Here is a 21,571-nt window from a genome sequence, read left to right on the forward strand (position 1 = left end):
GCAACTAGGCATGATGGCAAAAATGGCACAGCAAGGAACAGCTATTCAGCGAAGTGTAATATTCCTCTCTACACAGCTACTTGGTTCTCCCCACTTTGTTACACAGTGCTGTCATGTTATGCAACGATTCCCCTGGCTGGGACATTGGTGCCCATAATACACTCCTACGTACTATGCACTCCTGTATACCACTCACAGGAGTAAACAGTCTTCTGTACGCCACTGTTTATTATTATCACAGTCCATGTCTAAGAGTCAAGGTAATGAACAAAGTAAACTTACTGTGCATAACACATTTATACAACTGTGCAATAACTGTACTTGTGAATCCAGGCACCCAATAGGGAGGGATAGTAGCTGCCTTTTTCTGCAGACAAAGTGATGCATGTAGTTACATATTAGCCTTGTCCACTTGCATCATAAGGAAGGTGGCAACAGAAGATGACAAATGGCTGCTGGCTAAACTAAGGTTTCTGTTGCAGGCATCTAATAAGCCAATGGCATTCTTTCAGTTGTAGACACACCAAAAGAAGAAAGCGAAGGCCACAAATGGATATCACAAATGTGGGTATTTCTACAGTAAAATGATAAAACAAAGATCAAAGGTGACCAAAGAACACAGAAAAACAAACACGCTTACCATATCATTATAGTTAACATTAACACCACACCAAATATACTCTTGGATTTTCTGTAAAGAACCACTTTTGACTGCTTCCAAAAACTCATCCTCCAACATCTTCTTAGTCTCATTATACAGTCATGGGTTACACCTGAAAACAAAGCAAAAGCAGTTACTATGTAAAAATCCGCCACAGTTTTCAATCACTATATCAATACAAGTATTACAGTGAAGGATCCAAGAGAATAGAAGCACAGTTTTGCAGATTAAGACAATGAGCTGCAAACAAGCTTTACTCTATAAACCAACGTTTGATTCCTATATCATCCACATTTACACTGTATAGTCATATTCTAGTCATTCAACTTCATCAAAATGCTTCCAGGCCATGCCTGCAAACAGGTACCCAATTTTCATCCTCACTCTCTAAAGAACCTTCTGAGGATATGCATCTAAACCTTCTAATATCATCTTTCCATCACAAAATAACTTGAGATGCTGACAGCCTGTGTCAAACACACCGAGACTATGCTTTTTTCTCCTGTGGTCCCTATCATATACCAATCTTCTTCTCAATGGGTTTGTGGTATCAAGACCATTCTGAAAATCAGAACTGCTATTAAAACCCATTTTTTAAACAATTACACACCATTATATTTTAATTTACATAACTGCATACATAACCAGCAGAAGCAGACTCCTAGACCAAATGTCAATGAAGTCTGCCACATATGGCTATCATCCTATAGCTACTGTTACTCCCTGGCTACCCTCCCTCCTCCACCCATATCTCCTTGAAGAATCTGCTGCACTTTTTCTTACGAAATAATCTGGCAATCCACTTACTTGTAGAGACTTTTACAACTCTCTCATACTTGTCATTCACTACAAAAACTTGGCTAAAGCCAGAAATCAATGATGAGGAAATTACCCCACGAGTTTAAAATATTCTCGGCAATGAGAGGATAAAGAAAAGAAAATGTGATGTTCCTATAATTTACAAAAATACTCTAGATATAACCCCATACCCTCAAGATATCCCCAGTGTTAACAACACAGAATGTCTCATCTTAGTGCTAAAAATTAATGAATATTAAAATATATGTATTGCAGCACCACATAATGCCACTAGGAGAGAATACCCATACAGCTGAAGATATCTAATGCTGGATAGCTCATAACATACCTTGAAACCATAACACTTGGTAATCTTAACACTGACTAGCAGTTCACCAATGCAGCCACCCCTGAACGCACAATAAATCTCTATAACTTCACCCAACTTATTCATACAACTAAAGATTCAAAATTAATTACAAATAATCTATACTTGAAGTATGAGCTCCTTTGGATGCTTACTTGATACAATCAGTGACTATCTCCTTACGTTTGCATTAAGCCAACGAAATAATAAAAAAAAAAAAAAAAAAATCAAGTAGTCTACAAACAAGTACACACACTCAAAATTCAGAGAAGTTGTTTCAAACATAGCCTAAGGCAGTGTAAATGGTGATCTCGAAAGACTCTACCCCTTGAGAACACAATATCTAACTGAAATAAAACTTTTCTTAATATACTGAACCACCATATACCACTTTGTACAAAAAGAATTAAACTCAGAGCCCCAAGGTTAACTAAAGAAACCAAACAACTTGTGGCCCTAGAGAAAGCATGAACACATTTGCATAAAAACAAAACAGAGTGCCTATCAAAATTTCAGACACCTTAGTAAACAAAAGATTAAAATCAGACAAGCAATCTTACAATCAACTGCTGTAACACAAACTTCAGAGCAACTGAAAGCAATGCTGGTCCTCCATTAATCAACTCCTTTATCCCAGCAAATCCAATACACCCTCACCCACAACAAAAACACAAAGGTAGCATTACTTCCCAGTTAAATTCCCATTTTATACAAACTGTTCTCCTCTTTCTCAAAAATAACTTCTCCGCCCAGAATCCCACAAAAACCAGAAACTCAGCCAGATCAGTTTAGTTTCTAGCCTGTCCCGATGACAACTATAAAAAATACCTGTGCATGCTAAAATCAACCACCGTAGCAACAGATAATTTACCTGTTGAGAATTTGAAAACAGCAGCAGATACCCTTGCCTGCTCTGTCTATATCCTTATAAACCATTTTGTTTCAGAAACCTGTGTCCCACCCCTCAGAAAAAAAAAAGTTTTATATTATACCCCTAAACAAAGGGAGCACCTCCACAGAATTCAGCTAAATCTATAGTTATCATAACACCTCTATCAAAAATCATGGAAAAATGTATCCATTCACATCTCTTAAAATAACTCATCAATAATAACTTCCTCTCCAATAACCAACATAGTTCCTGTCCCAAACATAAGACTACAACCATTCTTCTCAGTTTCACAAACTTTAAAAACCACATACTAAATTCTGGCCACTTTGTCTCATCTATTTGCCTGACTATAAAAATAATTTGGCAAAGTCTCTCAGCAAACTCTACTCACAGAACTTTCACCCCTTAACCTTTCCCACTCAGCCTTGTCATCACTCCATAGCTCTCTCACAAACAGATAGCAGCTGGAAAAATGGCTCCAAGATTTTGACTTTTCCAACCCATTTCAATTGGGGACACACAGGGTTCGATACTTGACCCCATCTTTTTCAATATCTTTATAAACTTCACACAGCCTTCATTCAATCATAATACAATATGCAGAGGGCACCAACTTCATCTACTCCTCACCGACCATCTCACTGCTTAAGACATCACCTTGGATTCTTTCTTATCCATTGAAACATGGCTAAGAAAATCTCACATTCGTCTAAATTCTAAAAAAACCCTTATTCCAAAACATTCCTTAGACCAAAAACAATCTTTCAAAATACCATCTGACAATAACACCCAAATACAAACAGTACAACAATCAAAGATAGTGGGAGTCACAATACAAGAACACATAAAATGTAATGTATACACTCTAAGCTGTTAAAATAAAACACCAGAAACTTGGTTTATTATATAGAAGTAAACGTGATCTTACTGACTGCTAGAAAAAAAATATTGCACCAACCTACTTACTATCATCTCTCCTTTATGTGTCCCTCCATCCAGGCTAACCTTCATAGCACCCAAAAATGAAACCAGACAGATGTTACAACAAAACTGCTAAATTTGCCACAAACCTACATTCAAAAAGTCACCACTGCATACCCTTATAACAAATGCAGTGGGTAGAATTTCTTACGTACTCAAAACTACTTACGGCCCATAAACTAATATATAAACCAAAAAACTGTCCAGTACTACAAAACACTGTAAATATTATTCTCTAGCTAGGGACTACTCTTAAAATAAATCACTTTTATTTACCACTAAATTTAATAATACTGCTGGTGAACTCCTGCTAGGTCTCCAAACTTCAGAACTCCCTACCACTACACTTAAAGCAAATGGAAAAAAAGAAGTTATGTCTTGCCATAACGTTCCATCTGTGTTGTCGATCTTCACTTATCCTTGACTGTGGGTTTGGTTCTGTAACTCGGAACCGGCTCAGCCATTATTCCAGCTTGAGCCTCCCAAAAACTCTCGAGCTTAGCTTTATCCATATTTCTCCTCTCAGGATTACCTTAGATCGAGTTTGCAATAAATAGTGACAGACAGGAAATAGATCAGAGACCATATCTGTATTCATAAAAGGAGAAGCCAATCTACTGGGATAGATCCATTCCACCAAGAAGCCCAAAAAACAGGGGGGAAAGGTGGTCTTCATCTGATGTTGTCAATCTTCACCTAATCCTTGACTGCAGGACAGAGTCCCTAGCTATTCAAATATTGGGAGGTCTCACGGAAGTATATTCCTGAGCACCACTGAAATAAATTATGCTCGTCCGCTAGAGACCAGATCCAGCTTGTAATGAGTAATAAAGGTATGCGGGGATGCCCAAATAGCCGTTGCACAGATATCATCTATAAAAGCTCTTGAATGAAAAAATGCAGAAGCGCCAATTGCTCTTGTAGAATATGCCTTTACAGGGCCTGGTAGTTGTACTTTCCTTTTTGTATAAATGAAGGTTATACAATCTTTAAGACATTTAGCCAGAGTAACCTTAGAGAGTGTTTCCTTTTCTTCAGCTGCTTTGGGTAAACCAAACAGCTGGTCAGATTTTCTAAATTCTTTTGTCCTGTGAAGGTAAAAACGTAACTGTCTATGAACATCTAGTAAATCTAGACAATATTCATCACTGTTTGAAAAATTGGGAGAAATACTGGAAGTGGTCTCAGAAACTATTCTTGGTAGAAAGGATGGGATAGTTCGCAAGGACATCCTGTCTTTATGGAAGGTTAGGTAAGGAGGCTTGCAAGATAAGGCTTGTAGTTCTGAAATTCTCCTGGCAGAAGTAATTACAACAAAAAATAAGGTTTTCCAAGCCAATTACTTCAAATCACAATTTGCAGATAGCTCAAATAAGGAATGCAAAAGGATTGTAACACCAGATTCAAGTCCCAAGTTGAGGAAGGATTCTTATATGAGGATCTGAGCATTAAGGCACCTTTCAGAAAAGCTTTCCAAAGTTTGTGGGACATTATAGTTGCATCATTTAAACCATCCTGAAAGTTAGAAATTGCAGCCAGATACACTCGTACTGTTGAAGAGAATGCTCCCGCACTGAAAAGTGATGCTAAGAATTCTAAGACCTTATCAACCGGTACAGAAAATAGGTTGAGGTTATTCTCTGTAGTCCATTTTGAAAATTTTTCCCATTTGCTGTTATACAGTCTTCTAGTCGAACGTTTATGGGAAACTAGAATGATTTGTTGGACCGGGGCATTGAGACTATTATGCCTGGCAACCACTAGAACTGGAGAAGCCATGCAGTGAGCTTGCGTTTTTGAAGATTTAGATGAATGAGTCCCTCTGAATGAGACAAGAGGCCTGGAGTTGGATCCAGGCTCCAAGGTTTTCGAATTGGGTGAGGCCAAAAAAAGGGAAACCATATTTGTTGAGGCCAGAATGGGGCAATGAAAATTATTCTGTTTTTCAACCTGTTGGCTTTTCTCAGAAACTGAAAAATAAGAGGTATTGGTGGAAAGGCTTACAGTGATCCCCAGTGAGGAGCAAGTTTGAATAGAGTACTCTCTTGCCTGTAAAAGTAGATACCTGGTGGGTGTGGTAATGAGTCAGTTGTCTAGATATGGAAACACATGGTATCCTTGCAGTCTCAAGTGATCTGCTACCAGTGCCATGCATTTGGTGAACACCCTGGGGGCTATGGTGAGACCAAAGGGCAGGGCTCTGAATTCAATGACTGTCTCCCAGCCAGAAGCACAGGTACTTTCTGGAGTGCTTGTCCCAGAAGCACAGGTACTTTCTGGAGTGCTTGTCCAATTTTAAGTGGTAATACACATCCTGAAGATCTACTGAGCACATTCAATTGTCTTTTCCTAAGAACGGAAGTATAGACTGAACTGTAACGATCCAGAATTTTGTTTGCTGAACTGACTTGTCAACACACAGATCCAAAATTGGTCTCCAGTCTCCTGCTTTCTATAGCACTAAAAGGAATCTTGAGTAAACTCCGTATCCTATTTGTTCTGGTCTGGCAGGATTGCTTGGATGACTCTTTTGTCGAGCAGTTTTGAATTTCTAAGACTGCTGCATCCCTAAGACTGAGCGGAACATCTGGGATCCTTTTTGGATGTCTGGGTTGTTTTGAAAATGAGATACTGTAACCTTTAGTTATAATCCTCTGCACCCAATTGTCTGTTGTTACATCTGGCCAAGTAGACAGGTGCAGGGATAAACATCCCCTGACTGCCTCCAGAGGATGACAATTGGGCTTCCATTCAGGAACGCTTATAGGAGTTACCAGGAAATGAATCCCTGGAACCCTGATTCTGCAGGCCACCTCTGCCTCGTGGATGGTGTCTTCCATTATAACTCCCCCCTCTGCCCAGGGAGGAGTCGTCATGTGAGTTCTGGAAAGGTCCTTGGGACTTTTGAACCATAGTTTCCCACTCCTCTGTTTCCTGCAGAAAGGCCACTGAGAACTGGAAAAGCATACGCCCCCAGCAGAAAGGGTCATTCCATCCTTTTCACATCTGGCAAGGGTCTCTAACTTTGGGGCCAAAAAAGGATGTTCCGTCAAAAGAAGAATTGATGAAAGAAGACTTGAATGGCTCCAAAAACTCACATAAACGCATCCAGGTGTGTCTCCTCATGGCTGTGCCAGAACCTGCTGCCCCAGTCATCCCTTCTGCTGAGTGTGCAATGAGCCTCATGGACAAATTATTTATGGATTCAAGGGTTGCCAGATGGGAAGCTACTTTATCCTGTACTCCCGCAGCTATAGCTCCTGTCAGAGTATCCGATAACTCCTTTATCAGGTCTTTTTTGTTGTCTCGTAAAATGTGCCATAAAATGTGCCATGAAATTGAAGGACCTAAGCGTAAAGGTCGATGAAGCATATATGCGCTTCCCGAATCTATCTATCATCTTAGACTCTGCTAGGAGGATGGATAGTTGGACTTTCATCAGCAAGTTCCTTTTTTGGGGCTGCTGCAACCAACATGACATCTACTGGTACTCCTTTAGCCCAATGTTGGTGTTCCTCAGAAGCTGACAAAATGCAGTCCGGTCTCTTTGGGATTAGTTTATTGGAATCAGGTATCTTCCAAGCTCGCTGCTCAATCAATTTAATCTGATCATCAGTGGGCAGAGAGATCCAAGCAGTAGATGGTTGGGCACTGAATGCCTGCAGGTATACAGATTCCTCTTAGGAAGGCTGTTAGGAAGTCCAGCCACCCCTCTGCTTCAGGATCTCTATATCTCCAAATGATGCATCTTCCAGGGGTGACCTTGGGGAACCTTCTCCTTCATTGAAACCAATATCATCTGTGCAAGATTCTTCAGGGGAGTCCAAGTGCTTCCTCTTGAACTTTCTTTTCAGGGGCACCTCCTCGGTGGGCTTGCCGGGGAGGTCTCTGAAGAGGAAATAATAACCATGGTTGAATCCTGAGGTTTCTGTGCCCACTGTCCCAGGTCAGAGGCTGATGGTAGCTCTGGGCGAGGGGAAGGACTGGGATGTTGGCTCAATAAAAGTGGTATTGACTGTGAGCCCACAGAGGACAAGACCCTGTCCATGGCTTGGAAAGCAGGCCCCCCCATACAGGAATGGGAGCCCAGAAAAGAGATAGACTGCCTCAGAACCATGGTTCCACCCCACACCAAGGAAGCTGCCCCTGAAGCTGGAGTCACGCTCACATGTGTTGATGCCCCAAAGAGTATGGACGGCTCACACAACACTGGAGTGGATCAACACTCCCTGGAGCCGACTGAAAAGCTTGGACCCTAACAGGTGTCTGGATCTGACAGAAATGAAGAGCTCAGGGTAGTAACTGGTGCCAGAGATGAGGATCTAACTGGCACAGATACAGTCAAAACTGGGACTTTTGGAGCCAGGAACTCTAAAGGCTCAGTTGGAGTAAGAGTAGGAGCAAACACTAGTGAAGAGATATGGAAGGTTCCAGAGCTAGGGAGGCTAGGAACCAATGAAGACATTAACCCCCTTGCTGCCAGGAGATGGTCCACCAGCCCTATAACATCAGACTCTGTAAGGCTCTTGGTGGAATGGACCGAATAGACAGATGGGGACCTAGATCTTTCCAAGACTTGCAGGTTGGTCTATGAAAGGGTCTACAAATGGGAAGTATCTTGTTTGGAGCTCATCTTTAAAAGAAAATTCCTTAGGTTCTGAATCATATGGAACTGAGGAGGCAATAAAGTTACCGTGTCCAAAATAATTGCTGGTGCCAAGAAAGTCGGTGCAGTAGCCAGCACCGACGGCATCGAAGATTCAATCAATTCCCCTTTCAGTTCCAAGGAAACTATAGGAACCTGGGAGGTTTTATTCTGCTTAAGGGACTCTAAACAATTTTTACATGATTTATTTGCCTTTAAGAGTGGATATGATCGAGACCTAAAAGCATTATTACTAGTGACATTAGATGTATGCTCATTATTCACATGTATTCCGAATGTGACTGGACTAGAGCTTTTAAGGCAACACTTATTGAGTGAAGGGACTTATTGTGGATTAAAAGTGGACTTGATATATTTGTTAATGGAACTAGTTCTAATGAATAATGTGGTTGGTTCTGATGGAAAATTATTTGCACAGAAAGATGGTGTGTGGCCATGGGTACGGCCAGTGCAAATAGTTATGCCAATCTTGTGATGGCTGAGTGGGAAAACAAGAATGTACTACATGATGACAAATGGCTCCAGATTTTATTCTAAAAACATTTTGTAGATTATCTTTCTTTGATATGGGATAACACAGTAGTAGCACTGGAAAAATTTGTCCCTCAAATAGAGAATAGCACTAATTTTTTGAAATTTGAAATGAAAAACTCAGCATATGAAACTGATTTTTTGGATGTAATTGTCTTTAAAGATGAAGTGGATGGTTTGGTTACCAGACTATTCAGGAAAAAGTGTCACAGAAACACTCTACTCCATTGGGGTCGCATGCACCCAGGGCATATCTTTCAGAACATAGTGAAGGGACAAACCCTCAGGACCTCCAGATTAAAGGCAAGAGATGATGAATTTGAGAAAGAATTATCTGATCTTAAGTCTAGGTTTAATGAGAGGGGATATGTGGATAGTATAACGACTGAAGTTCTGGATTCAGCTACCTCATGGAGGGATAACATAGGAAAAAACATATTTCTCACTAGTTGATGTTAGGAGAAGTTCCATTAAGCAGAAGAAAGTTGTTAGGTTCTCTACCTATTATACTAGTGATGTGAACATAGTAACAAATGTAATTAAGAAGAATTAGGGTATATTAACTCAGAAATCAGAAATTAAGCAAGTGGTAGGGGAAAATCCCAATTTCATACTTAAGAATAAGAAGTCACTAAAATGGATGTTATGCTATCCCAATGTGGAGAAGGAACATGAAATGAATGCAGTTAAGGGCACGTCACCATGTGGTGAATGTAATCAATGTACTTACATTAACAGAAGTAGTACATTTGTACATCCAGATACTAAGCGAACTTATGAATTTAATACAGCAACAAACTGTGATACAAGTAAAATGGTTTATTTAGCAGTCTGCAGCCTATGTTCTGCCTTCTATGTAGGTAAAACTAATAGGAAGTTAAGGTTTAGAATTAGGGAACACTTACTTCACATTAGGAATGGTACCTTAACAAATGCATTAGCCAAACATATATCTTCTGAAGGGAATGATCATAGTTTTACGTTTTTGGTGGTTGAGAGAATTAACCCTAGTAATAAGAGGAGGTGACATATGCAACTATACTGAGAGCTCCGATACTAGTTGGATTATTAGGTTAAGGGCGAATAAAGGGAAGGGACTGAATGATAGAATACCTCTTAAGCCAGTTTTGAAGAACAGGAAGTTGTTTAAATAGGGGTCCCATGTAATGAATATTGCTGAAAGTGTTTTGTAGTTTGATCTATATTATTATTCATGTTGTCTTTATTAAGACTGTTTTATTAATATTGTTTTAGAAAACAAAAAAAAAAAAATATATATATATATGAATTGTTATATTGCTATTTTAGTATATGGTTATACTGCTCTTATAATTTTATGTTATTTATAACAAAAGCATCTTCGAAATGGCTGTTTAATTGATTTTTTACACTGACTGGTTGAGACGCATTTAAAACTGAAGATGGCCAACATACATTTTTTTATAGGGTCTGATGAAGTGATATGTGTATCATGAAAGTGCTTACCTACTTTTAATAAAGTTTATCTGGATTTTATTCGGGCTCTGACTGGTTTTAAACAGTGACAACTTCACAAATTGGTTACTCCACCAAGTTTTTTGTGGACTTGTATGATTTTTTCGTATACTGGTGGGGTATTTATCTTAGCTGCTTCATTTTTTGTGCACTGTGTCCAAAATAATTGCTGGTGCCGACAAAGTCGGTGCAGTAGCCAGCACCGACGGCATCGAAGATTCAATCAATTCCCCTTTCAGTTCCAAGGAAACTATAGGAACCTGGGAGGTTTTAGTCTGCTTCACAGGTGGTGCCAATGAAACTGTCAGAACCAAATGGCTCCTCTTCTTCAATCCTTCATGTTTACTAGAAGAAAAAGAAGAAGGGGAGCTGACATCAGTTTTAGACTTTAAGGAAGCAGATATGACCTCGTTGAAATCAGATTTAAGTCTTTTTAGAATTAACTTGTTTTTTTCTTCCTTTCTTTCCACAAGGGCCCAGTGACTGAAGCCATGACAAACAGCACAGTCTTCTTGAAGATGCACCGGGCCCAAGCAGTAGACACAGAGAGATTCCTTCAAATTTAGGCAACTTTCTATCACACTTCTGGCATATTTTGAAGCCAGAAGCTCTTCTAGCTTTGTCTGTTATATCAGAAGGTGTACACACACACACACACACACACACACACACACACACACACACACACACACACACACAAGAAGGGGAAAGCAAGCTATAAGTTTTATATAGATATATATATATATATATACATACATACATACATATATATATATATATATATATATATATATATATATATATATATATATATATATATATATATACACATATATATATATATATATATATATATATATATATGCATATATATATATATAGATATATAGATATAGTTACATATATAGGTATATAGTTAGGTGGAAAGAAACGTACCAACAATGATACGGAAGGTTTACCTTAGCAGTAAAGGGGAGTTAAACAGAAAAAGTACCAACAATGGTACTGATAGTTTACTGTAAAGGTAAATAGAGATTAAGTGAAAGCAAAGGGACGACCAATGAAGGTATTAAGAAAACACTAAAAGTGTTTAAAAAGGGGGATCTTAGAGGAGCTGGGTAAGCGAGATAAAGACAGAGTAAGAAATAAGTGTTTTTCACAAAAAAAAGAGACTTACAGTTCAAATTAAAGAGTTCGCTCAAGAGAGCTGACAGGAAAAACGTATCTGGCACTAAAAGCAGAAAACAAGATCTGGGGTAATCCTGAGAGGAACATTATGGGTAAAGCTAAGCTTGAGAGTTTTTGGGAGGCGCGAGCTGGAATAACAGCCGAGTCAGTTCGGAGTTACAGAACCGAACCCACAGTCAAGGAATAAGTGAAGATTGACAACATTAGATACAAAGCTTTCAAATACCAACTTAAACAATATCTAAATAACTCCTAGCTATGTTCCTGCTGAACCCCAGACTAATACATTAACTGCAAGCACCAAAACTATTGTTTAACTTACTACTATTTTATTGCATCCTAATGCTAGTATCTGGAAGTTTCTACCTCATAACCATCGTTCTGTTTCAAAATACAAGTCTCCCTTATATTAATTCTCTCTTGAAAAAGTACTTATCAACTGGTACATCTTTAATTTAACCATATCTTTTTGCACAGCTTTCTCTCTTTGTATTTCAGCTCGATCTCTGGCATCAAATCAAATTACCCAGTTTTAATTCTCACAAATATCTACTACTATATTGCATTGTAATGCATGTTTAGAAAACGTATGCCAATTTAGGGTCATCACAACACTGCAGGATTTGAATGTTGTTCGTGCATTCATTTTACTGAAAGTTTTGTTTAATCGTATGTCTATGCATTGCAGCTGTTATCCTACTTGACATTTATTCATTGTATTAATGTATAACATGGTATCATTTTTGTGTGGAGCTTTTCTACACAGACCTCCAGTGATTTTTTTTCCCAGTCAGACATTCCCTGTCGATAAAAGGAAATAAATAAATTTATGCATACACCACTGTTCCTGCAAAGCAGTGTTATCCTGAATTGAAGTTAAAGTAAGTCCTCTCCATCTGTAGCTTTCTACCAACCCTTCCTTTTCTTCTAAAACTGTAATAATCCCTCACCATCTCTTATTTTATGTACCAATATCATATCCCCCCTCTCTCACTCTTGTCCCCCACTGGAAAAAATGTCATAGTTTACTCAAACTTTCTTTGTGGGGTTATCCATCAATACCCTACTGCCTGAATTGCTTTCTCTGGATCCTCCCAGACAAGTGTGCATAACTTGAGTTTTGCCCGATTAGTGATCAGCTCAATACGAGAAAGGCTTCCTCTCATCTGAAATCAGTTATGCTAAAGATGCACCCAACAGCCTAGTGGTTTTAACAGCCAAGTTTCCTTCTTCTCGTGATGGTACATCTGGTCTGTTATGACAGCCCCTAAATTTTTCTCCTTATTTCCTTGTCTGATGTGTACACTTCATACTCTCTATTTAGTCCCTGTACTCCTATTCGCCAGGTGCATAAATAATTTATGCAAATGTTTTTGTTTTACTAGTTGTGCAGCTTGGTTGTGTCCCACTTTTATGATGGCCTGGGAAGAAACCCTTCATGAAAATTCAGTTAAAACATTAATAAAAGGAAATATGAAAAACATATATCTGTGTGCCTCTGTACACACACACACACACACTAAATAAAATGTATATTTCAAGACAGTACATAAGCTTCAGATGGTTCAAGAGCAATTTAGCACAGAAATGAAATGGTATGCTGTCAACACATCCAGTACAGCAATGGGTGAATGGCAAATATTTAATAAAAGAAAATGTATAGAGTGAAAACATAATAAGAAATGTAAGTTTCAGACTAGATAATACAACAGAAAATCATATAATCAACAGAAGACACTAAGTCTTAACCGTCAAATGCTTTCCCAGTTTGACAATTTCCTTATATCCCTCATAAGGCTGATCCCCATGTTTTCAATTGGTATCTCTATTCTGACATCACCAACAAACAGAAGGATTCAATTTCAGACAGTTATTATGCCTAACAGAAACACGCTGAAGAGTACTAGATTCAGGACAGTATCACCAATTTCTTCATTGTCTTTCCAGTCCCAATAAGACTCACCCTCTGTGTCCTTCCCTTCAGTCATGTTTTTTTTACTTATTTTACCATTTTTGTCCTACTGCCTGTTCTTATGCCTTTCTCAGCAGCCTTTTGGGAGAGTTGAAGGGTTTGCTAACTTAGTTTAAGCAATATAAAACAGGCTGTTCTTGTGCGTCTCCTTACTATTTCAGTCACAGATCAAGTTAGTCCATTACAAATGACTACTAGATACAGACCAGTATGCATATGTATCCCCAAAGACTGATACTCCCTTTCCCCTTAGTATTTGCTCCATAAACCTCCTAGGTACCAAAGTCAGGTTATCTGATTTGTAGTTTCTTAGGTCAGTCTTGATATCCCTTTTATAGGGTTGGCATTACAGTATCCTTCCAATCTTGCACACTCTCCCTAGTGGTCAATAACCTGATGAACACCTCTTGAAATGGCTCTGTCAGGACTTTAAACAGATGGTGCTGTGGTAGCGTTGTTGCCTCACAGATAGACATTGTCCTGTTCGATTCTCAGCTAGAGCGTCTTCTGTGTGGAGACATGTGTGAATGGGCGTACCTTCATTGAAGGTTGTGCGTCAGAGCTGGCAACTCGGCACGTAAAAATCTACTGCCAATCATTAGCGGACCGGAGTTCCGCTGTGGCGACCCCTAACCGGGAACAGCCTAAAGACACAACAACAACAGCAACTGAATATTTTACACTGTTTTCCATCAGTCCTGGCATCTTGTCCTCTCTCATCTTAGCTAACTTCTACTCTACCCTCCTAGCATCAGCTGAACCATCTATCCATTTTTATTATGTATTTTTATCTCCTGCACCTGCCAAGCATCAACATCCTTTGGCAGCCAATCGCAAATCCACTACCCACATCCAACCAACTGACTGTTCAAAGGTAGAGGGTGACAGCTATCAACTAAAAATGAGAAGAGTTTAAGTAAAAGAAAAAAAAATCACCTGTCAGTCATAGAAAAAAAAACATCCATCTGTAGTAGCACCACAGCATGATGGCCCTTTAATCTCTCCTTCAATCTAGGCTGCCCCAGAATGAGACCTTAGTACTGGGGAGGGGCAAACCTTGATCAATCTCTGGGTGTGGGGATCTGTAATGAAGGGGAGGAGACACCAAATGTGGCAGATGGCCAGTAGTTAAGACAACAAAAAATATAATAAAACATTTAACTTGTACCATGATATATTAATCCCTTATTATTTGACTACATCAGTCATCAGGGATCAGCCCAGGAACAGTCTTAATAACCACTAGACTTCTACTTTCTGCTTCCCACCTCAGTCTGATTGTGCTGAAGTAATTCTCCACAATCACACTTCCTTAGTTTGACTGGACTAGAGAAAACTATGTCTACTGATCTTCCTCTGATCAATGCTTCTTGTTATAAATCTTCGTATTACTAAGATTCCCATGCTAAACCTTTCTCTTGTTGAGCCACCTGTACACCTGCAGTAACCATATTGCTTTTTCCTGTCACAGCTCTTATGCTGCAACAGCCTCCTTTGCCTGTAAGCCTTATCCTCCCTGTTCTATGTATCCAGCCCTGCCCTTCTCCACTAGAGTTACCATCCTGGTCTCACATGCCTCTCCTCTTCCTTCTTTCCATTCCTTCTTAGTTACTATTTGTTTCTTCTCACCAAGTACCTCCTTCCCATCAGTGCAGTCTTTAAGTTAACTGGCACCCTAGGTGAAAGGGCTCCACATCATCCATGCTGCCAACAATACCAGGTGCTTCACCATCCTGGCGTATCTACATGATCCAGATTACTTTTTTCTTCCTTTTCTCACAGTTTGTCTTGCTCTTAATTTTTTTCCTGCATTTATTCATTCATTCAACACATTTTAAGTGGGTAAGGATGTTCTTTACTGTTTACGAAACAACTGCATTACGCTGAGGTCTACAAGAAGCCACAGGGGTTTCTAGATGCTTTTTCTGAAGAAAAAAAACTCTACAGTTTGGCTAAAATGAAATCTTGCTTAAAGGAAGAAATTCAGTCTTGCTCTTTAATTTTTTCCCCGAATCCTTTCAACACACTACACTGTAATAAATGCAGTAGAAATAACTGCATTAAGCCAAGGAGGTTCTGGATGTTCTCAGGTGAATTTTACAGTTTTTTAACAACCTTTTCATTCAGTTATGGCCTGAGCAAAAATCATGATTACAGGAAGAAATTCAGTCTTGCTCTTCAATTTTGGTTTCACTGAATCTTTCAACACATCGTAACTGACCAAGACTAAACTATAATAACTATGGTGGAAATAACTGCATTAAGACAGGAGTTTGGGGGCTGCAAGCCCTCCTAAAGCCACATGGGTTTTCAGATATTCTGTTGTGCATTTTAAAGTTTTTTAAACAACCTTTTAATTCAATGATTGCCTAAACAAAAAACATGACTAAGAGAAGATATTTAGTTTTTGTTCTTCAATTTTGGTTTTCCCTAAACTCTTTCAGTTTCTTTTTTACTTCAAGGAAGAAATGAGTTGTATCCAAGGCTTAATGCTCAAAGTTAACTAAATAGCAGTGCACAATAAACAAAGACAAATATTTGTGATGATATATAAACCATATCTGGAAATAGTACCTGCCTCCCTATGCCACCTTAACAAGAGGTAGCCACTTTCTGTGTATCCTTGTCTGGTGTTAAATTTGGATAAGAATTAAGGAACAAACGGTCACAATCATATTTCAACTCACTGCTGTCATGTCTATATACAGCATGCCTCTTTACCCCTTCTTGCAAAAGATGTTTGACTGTGAGGAAGATGAAAAAAATAATAATTATAGTAATGTTTACACCTTATTTTTAGACAGTACACTGCTCATGTACAAGTTTTGGGACCCTATGTACAGCTATCTGAATTTTGTGAGGAAAATTAAAGAAATAATGACCATACTGTCCCTAGCCGAACAAAAGATACTGACCTCTCAGGTTTGAAGGAAAGTTAAAGAAATAATGACATCAACCCCAGCTTTTTGCACAAGCTATAGTGACCTTCTGTTTGAGCAGGGCTGGTTTTAGGGGGGATTCAGGGAAGCTACTACTAAGCCTGTGTCAAAATTCACTCATACAGCCTTAGTGTGTGGGGGCCACCAGCCCCCAAGAATCCCTGAAGGTCTAGGTATTCTGTGATGTATTTTATCTTTTTGATAAATAACCATAAACTACACAAGTGAAAAAAGGATCAGTTACTTTTAGCCAGACAATCCCCACCAACCAGTTATAGCCACGTCTACATACAATTCAAACGTCGAATTGTGGAAAAAGAGGATGACCATATAATGCATTTCACATTTGTTTCAAACAAACAGTGGCCACATATTAAAATATTGCATGTTTGTCTCGTTCTTTATTTTTTCCTGCATTTATTCATTCATTCAACACATTTAAAGTGGGTAACCAACTGTCAGGAAATTACTGCATTAAGCTGAGGTCTGCAAGAAGCCACATGGGTTTCTAGATGTTTTTTCTGAAAAAACAAATCTCTAAAGTGTGAATAACATGAACAAAATTCAGTCATGCTCTTTAACTTTGTTTTTCCCCTGAATACTTTCAGCACACTATACTGTAATAACTGCAGTAGAAATAACTGCATTAAGCCATGGAGGTTCTGAGGTGAATATTACGTTTTTTTACAAGTTTTCCATTCAGTTATGGTGTGACAAAAAATCATGATCAAGGAAAGAAATTAGATCAAAAATACTTTCACCAGAACGGATACAAATGCTTATGTATCACTGGATTCTCATTTTTGGCAAGTTTCTATTTCTCTCCTGAAATTTTCTCTCGCTATCATCATTACATAGTTTTTGTATACTATTCTATCACCTGTTGTTTCACTGCATTGTATTGTATTTCACTATTGCAGTATATAGAGCTTTTCTCCCTGTGCCTTCACTGAAAATGGGTCCCCCACCCAGTCAGACTTTCCCAGTGACCAAATGTCAAATAAATAAAATAAACTCAGTCTTTCTCTTCAGCTTTGGTTTCACTCAATCTTTCAACACATCCTAACTGTCCAACTGACTAAACTATAACAACTATGGTGGAAATAACTGTATTAAGCCAAGAATCTGAAGGCTGCAAGGCCACCTAAAGCCACAGGGTTTCCAGATATTCTGAAGTGCATGTTACAGTTTTTTTTTAAATAGCCTTTTCATTCAGTGATGGCGTGAACAAAAAAACATGATTAAGGGAAGACATTTAGTCTTTGTTCTTCAACTTTGGTTTTCCTTAAATCCTTTTAACACATTCTAACTGACCAAGACTACCTACACTGTAATAATCTTCAATCCTGCAACCGACCAAGAATACAATGTAATAAGCAAATTAAGCTTGGGGTCTAGGAACTAAAAAAAATCATTATAGTAATGTTTACAACTTACTTTTAGACAGTACACTGCTCCTGTACAAACTTAGTGACCCTCTGTGCACCCATCTGAAGTTTGCAAGGAAAGTTAAAGAAATAATGACCACACTGTCCCCAGCCCAACACAAGATACTGACCTCTAGGTTTGTGAGGAAAGTTAAAAGAAATAATGACATCAACCCAGCTTTCCACACAAGCTACAGCGACCTTCTGTGTACAGCTTTAAGCAGGGCTGGTTTTAAGAGGGATTCAGGGAAGTCATTACTAAGCCTGTGTTAAAATTCACTTACAGAGCCTCGTTGTGTTTGGGCCACCAACTCCCAAGAGTCTCTCAAGGTCTGGGTATTCTGTGATTTATTTTAACCTACTGAGAAATGACTATAAACTTAAGCAAGTGAAAAGAGGATCAGTTACTTTCATCCAGACAATCCCCACCAAGCAGTTATAGCCATATATATGTACAATTCAGACAATGAATTGTGATAAAAAGAGGATGACCATATAATGCATTTTACCTTTGTCACTCATCTTGCTTCACAAGTAAAAACGAACAGGCGGGGTAGTTCGTTTAACTGCTTTATTATGTAGAAACACATCAGGATGGATAGCAGCAGTACAAAATATAAACAAACTGATTAAAAGACTACATAGACATACATGCTTACATCTCAACAGCTTACTACGAAATGACAGTTAAGCTCACACATGCTCAGTATTTATACACTTGTGCAAGCCCTTAGAAAGTTTCTTAAAGGTATACATACATATTGATCTACAACCTTTGTTTCAAACAAACAGTTGCCACATATTAAGATATTCCATGCTGCTTCACAAAAATCATTCTAGTGTTGCAAGGCCAGAATAATAAGTAAACAATGGGAAGCAAGTCATTTTCCTCCGCAGACAGTCTAAGCAATTATACCTACTCTGTCTGTGCATATTGAGTGTCAAGTTAACTGGTCCATCTTTCTTCTCAGAAATACTCACTAGTCTTGCAAAGCCAGATAGTAGTGACAAACCTGAGCAAAGAAGAAGAGCACGTTACTTTTATCCAGCCATCCCCAAAGTTTTCAACCTTTTACCTCCAGAATTGGCGACAAATCCAAAACTAATCGGGACACTTTTAAAATATTAATGCTAAGGAGCTGACAAAATAAAAAGAGTATGAAATAACATGCATTTTCTGAAGCAGAATACATCTATAACTAATTATTATCATTATTTATGAGATGTAATCCACCACCTTTTCTCCCAAACTTGCCAAAAACTAGGGAATAGGAGAGACAGAGAAACATGTCTGAGCCATAATCAGGGACAGTTGAAATCTATTCCTATGCCCCTCACCCAGCAGTTATAGCCAGGAGGTCTGATGGCAAGCTTCATTTTTGTTAGTTTACACCACGCATCCAAGTTGCCATACATTACAGTATTCAAAACACCTTTATTTATTGCAAGAAAATATCTGATCACTGCCAGCATCATGAAAAAAGAATACTTACCTCACTACTTCTACCTTGAACCATTCCTCTCAATTGTCTAGAATTTATCAGAACGGCCATCACACACATATCTTCCAGACTCCCTGACGATACAGCCAGCCAACCAATAAAGGCAGAGATTCAAATCAAATATTATAGTTTTATTTAAAAAAAATGCAGCATTCTACCTCAGTCTAGGAGCAGTCTTCTTTTATCCCCAACCCTTTGCAAATTATTTTTTTTAAACATTTTGCCCATAACCGGCTCTCTGTCTGAATGGAACCACTACCTGCTACTAATTCCTTGACATTTGTTCCCATACTGTACTATTACAGGTTCATATGTTCATAGGTGTACATTAGGCTAAGACCACTAAGGCCCTTATAAGCCTAACCAGGCAATCCAAATAAGACTCATAAATGTGATTTATACAGGGGGTGATTTACTGCCTCTGTCCATCAGAGATATAGGTGCCAGACCAGGAGTGAATTTCCTATTACCCATCCACTGGTCTAAGTTGCTCTTCGGTCTAAGTAGCTCTTAAATAGGGATAGGGAGGAACTCTGCTTCATGTGAATAGGGAGCCCATTCCAGAGAATGGAAATTCTCTGAGAAACATATCTGTCTCTCCAACATGTCCTGTTTATGTCCAAAGTAAACTTTAGGTCTTTAATCTAGCAGCAATTGTGCTGTTTGTTCTGCAGATGTACAAAAGGTTCATCAAAATAGGGTCTAAGGATGCCTTCTATGCCAGGCAAAAATCACCTCTCAGAAGTCTGTATGATACACGGTAAACACAGGGCTTTCAGGCAATCAGCATAGGAAACTGTGTCTACTCCCTGTAATCTTTTTGTAAAGAGCCTTTGTGGACGTTAAAGTTGCTGCATACATCCGGTCAGGCACACACCAAAGGGGAATATACTCTACGATGGGTCTGATGAGGACAGAGTACAGTGGTATGATGACCTTTATGGACCTAAATGCAATTCCTTGCTTATAAGTTGAACAGAGAAGGATTTTCTTACTACCTTGGACACATGTTGGTCAAAGGCTAGGTTACTATCTAAATTAATTCTTAGATCCCTGACTACTGAATCAACTTTCAGGGGTGTCTTAATGATAGCATAGTTACCCAGGGTGGCTGACTTCCCAAAAGGTACTATACTGCATTTCTTGGTACTGAGTTTTAAGCCATGGCTTTGGCATCAAATATTTTTCTGTGTTATACCTTCCCGAAGGGTGTTCTCATCTTAGGGGGATTGAATGACCGTTCCCAGTTTGCAATCATCTGTGAACTTGGTTAGCCAGAGGCCTTTGACATTGGCTTTGACATCCGAGAAGTCGATGTCAAATGAGGAGTGGGTTTAGTACAGAGCCCTGAGGGACTCCACTGGTGACTAGCCTCTTTATGGAGTTGGCCTCACTGATTCTAACTCTTGGGTCCTAGAACTGAGCAAGCTAGCTATTCAGTGTGTTACAAAAGGGTTTATAGCTAGGTCTGTAAAAAGTTTGATAACAATGCCTGAGTGGGGTATTCTATGAAATGCTTTAGCCAGACCTAGGTAGGCAGTATGCACCATTTTCCCCTCATCCACTGCCTTAGTGACCCTTTCAAAAAAATCCACCAGATTCAGTAAGCATGACCTTTTGAGAAAGCCAGACTAGGATGGATCCAGTGTCTGGAGGTCTCCTATGTCCTTACTGATAATTTCCATGACAATAATTTCCATGATAATTCTTTCCATGGCTTTGCAAACAAGACTAGTCAAACTAGAGGGTCTGTAGTTTACAGGAAATGTTGAAGGCCCTCCCTTATGAAGGGGGGGGTGACCATTGCAGTCCTCCATTTACATGGCACAAAGCCTGTATAGTTATATAATGACTCCAGGGGTCCTGAGGAGTCATATTTCAGACTGTTCAGAAGGCATCCTGGGATGTTATCTGGGCCAACTGAGGCTATGATTTTTGATTTAGCAAGAGCAGCCAGTACGTGCTCCCTAGTTAGAGTTGGAGCGATTATCTTTGAGGGTACTTTTTTGGGGGGTGGTTGAGGTGACAGGGAGCTAAATCTGGGACTGAATTTGTTCACTAACAGGTTCATTGTATCGCCAGGCGATGTGAATGTGGCACCATTAACCACCAGATCGTGCACATCTCTGTGAACTGCTCTTGAGGTGTCTGAC

General features: G+C 39.0%; 1 protein-coding gene across 3 annotated transcripts in view; it reads right to left on the minus strand.

Moving 5' to 3' along the window:
* The window catches only part of LOC122815837 (death-associated protein kinase 1-like), a 913,045-nt gene that overhangs the window by 703,762 nt on the left and 187,712 nt on the right, over positions 1-21,571 (minus strand). For 2 of the 3 annotated variants that reach the window (XM_044088647.1, XM_044088646.1), the window contains one exon: positions 641-773. In XM_044088647.1, the coding sequence (XP_043944582.1) occupies positions 641-739 (99 nt within the window). In that variant the 5' untranslated portion in view covers positions 740-773. Of the gene's footprint in view, positions 1-640; positions 774-18,425; positions 18,500-21,571 lie in introns of those variants that run through there. The other variant, XM_044088648.1, reaches the window with a different exon arrangement.

Source organism: Protopterus annectens, chromosome 11.part0, assembly GCF_019279795.1.
Source record: "Protopterus annectens isolate FY-2018-M chromosome 11.part0, PAN1.0, whole genome shotgun sequence".
Classification (NCBI taxonomy): Eukaryota; Metazoa; Chordata; order Ceratodontiformes; family Protopteridae; genus Protopterus; species Protopterus annectens.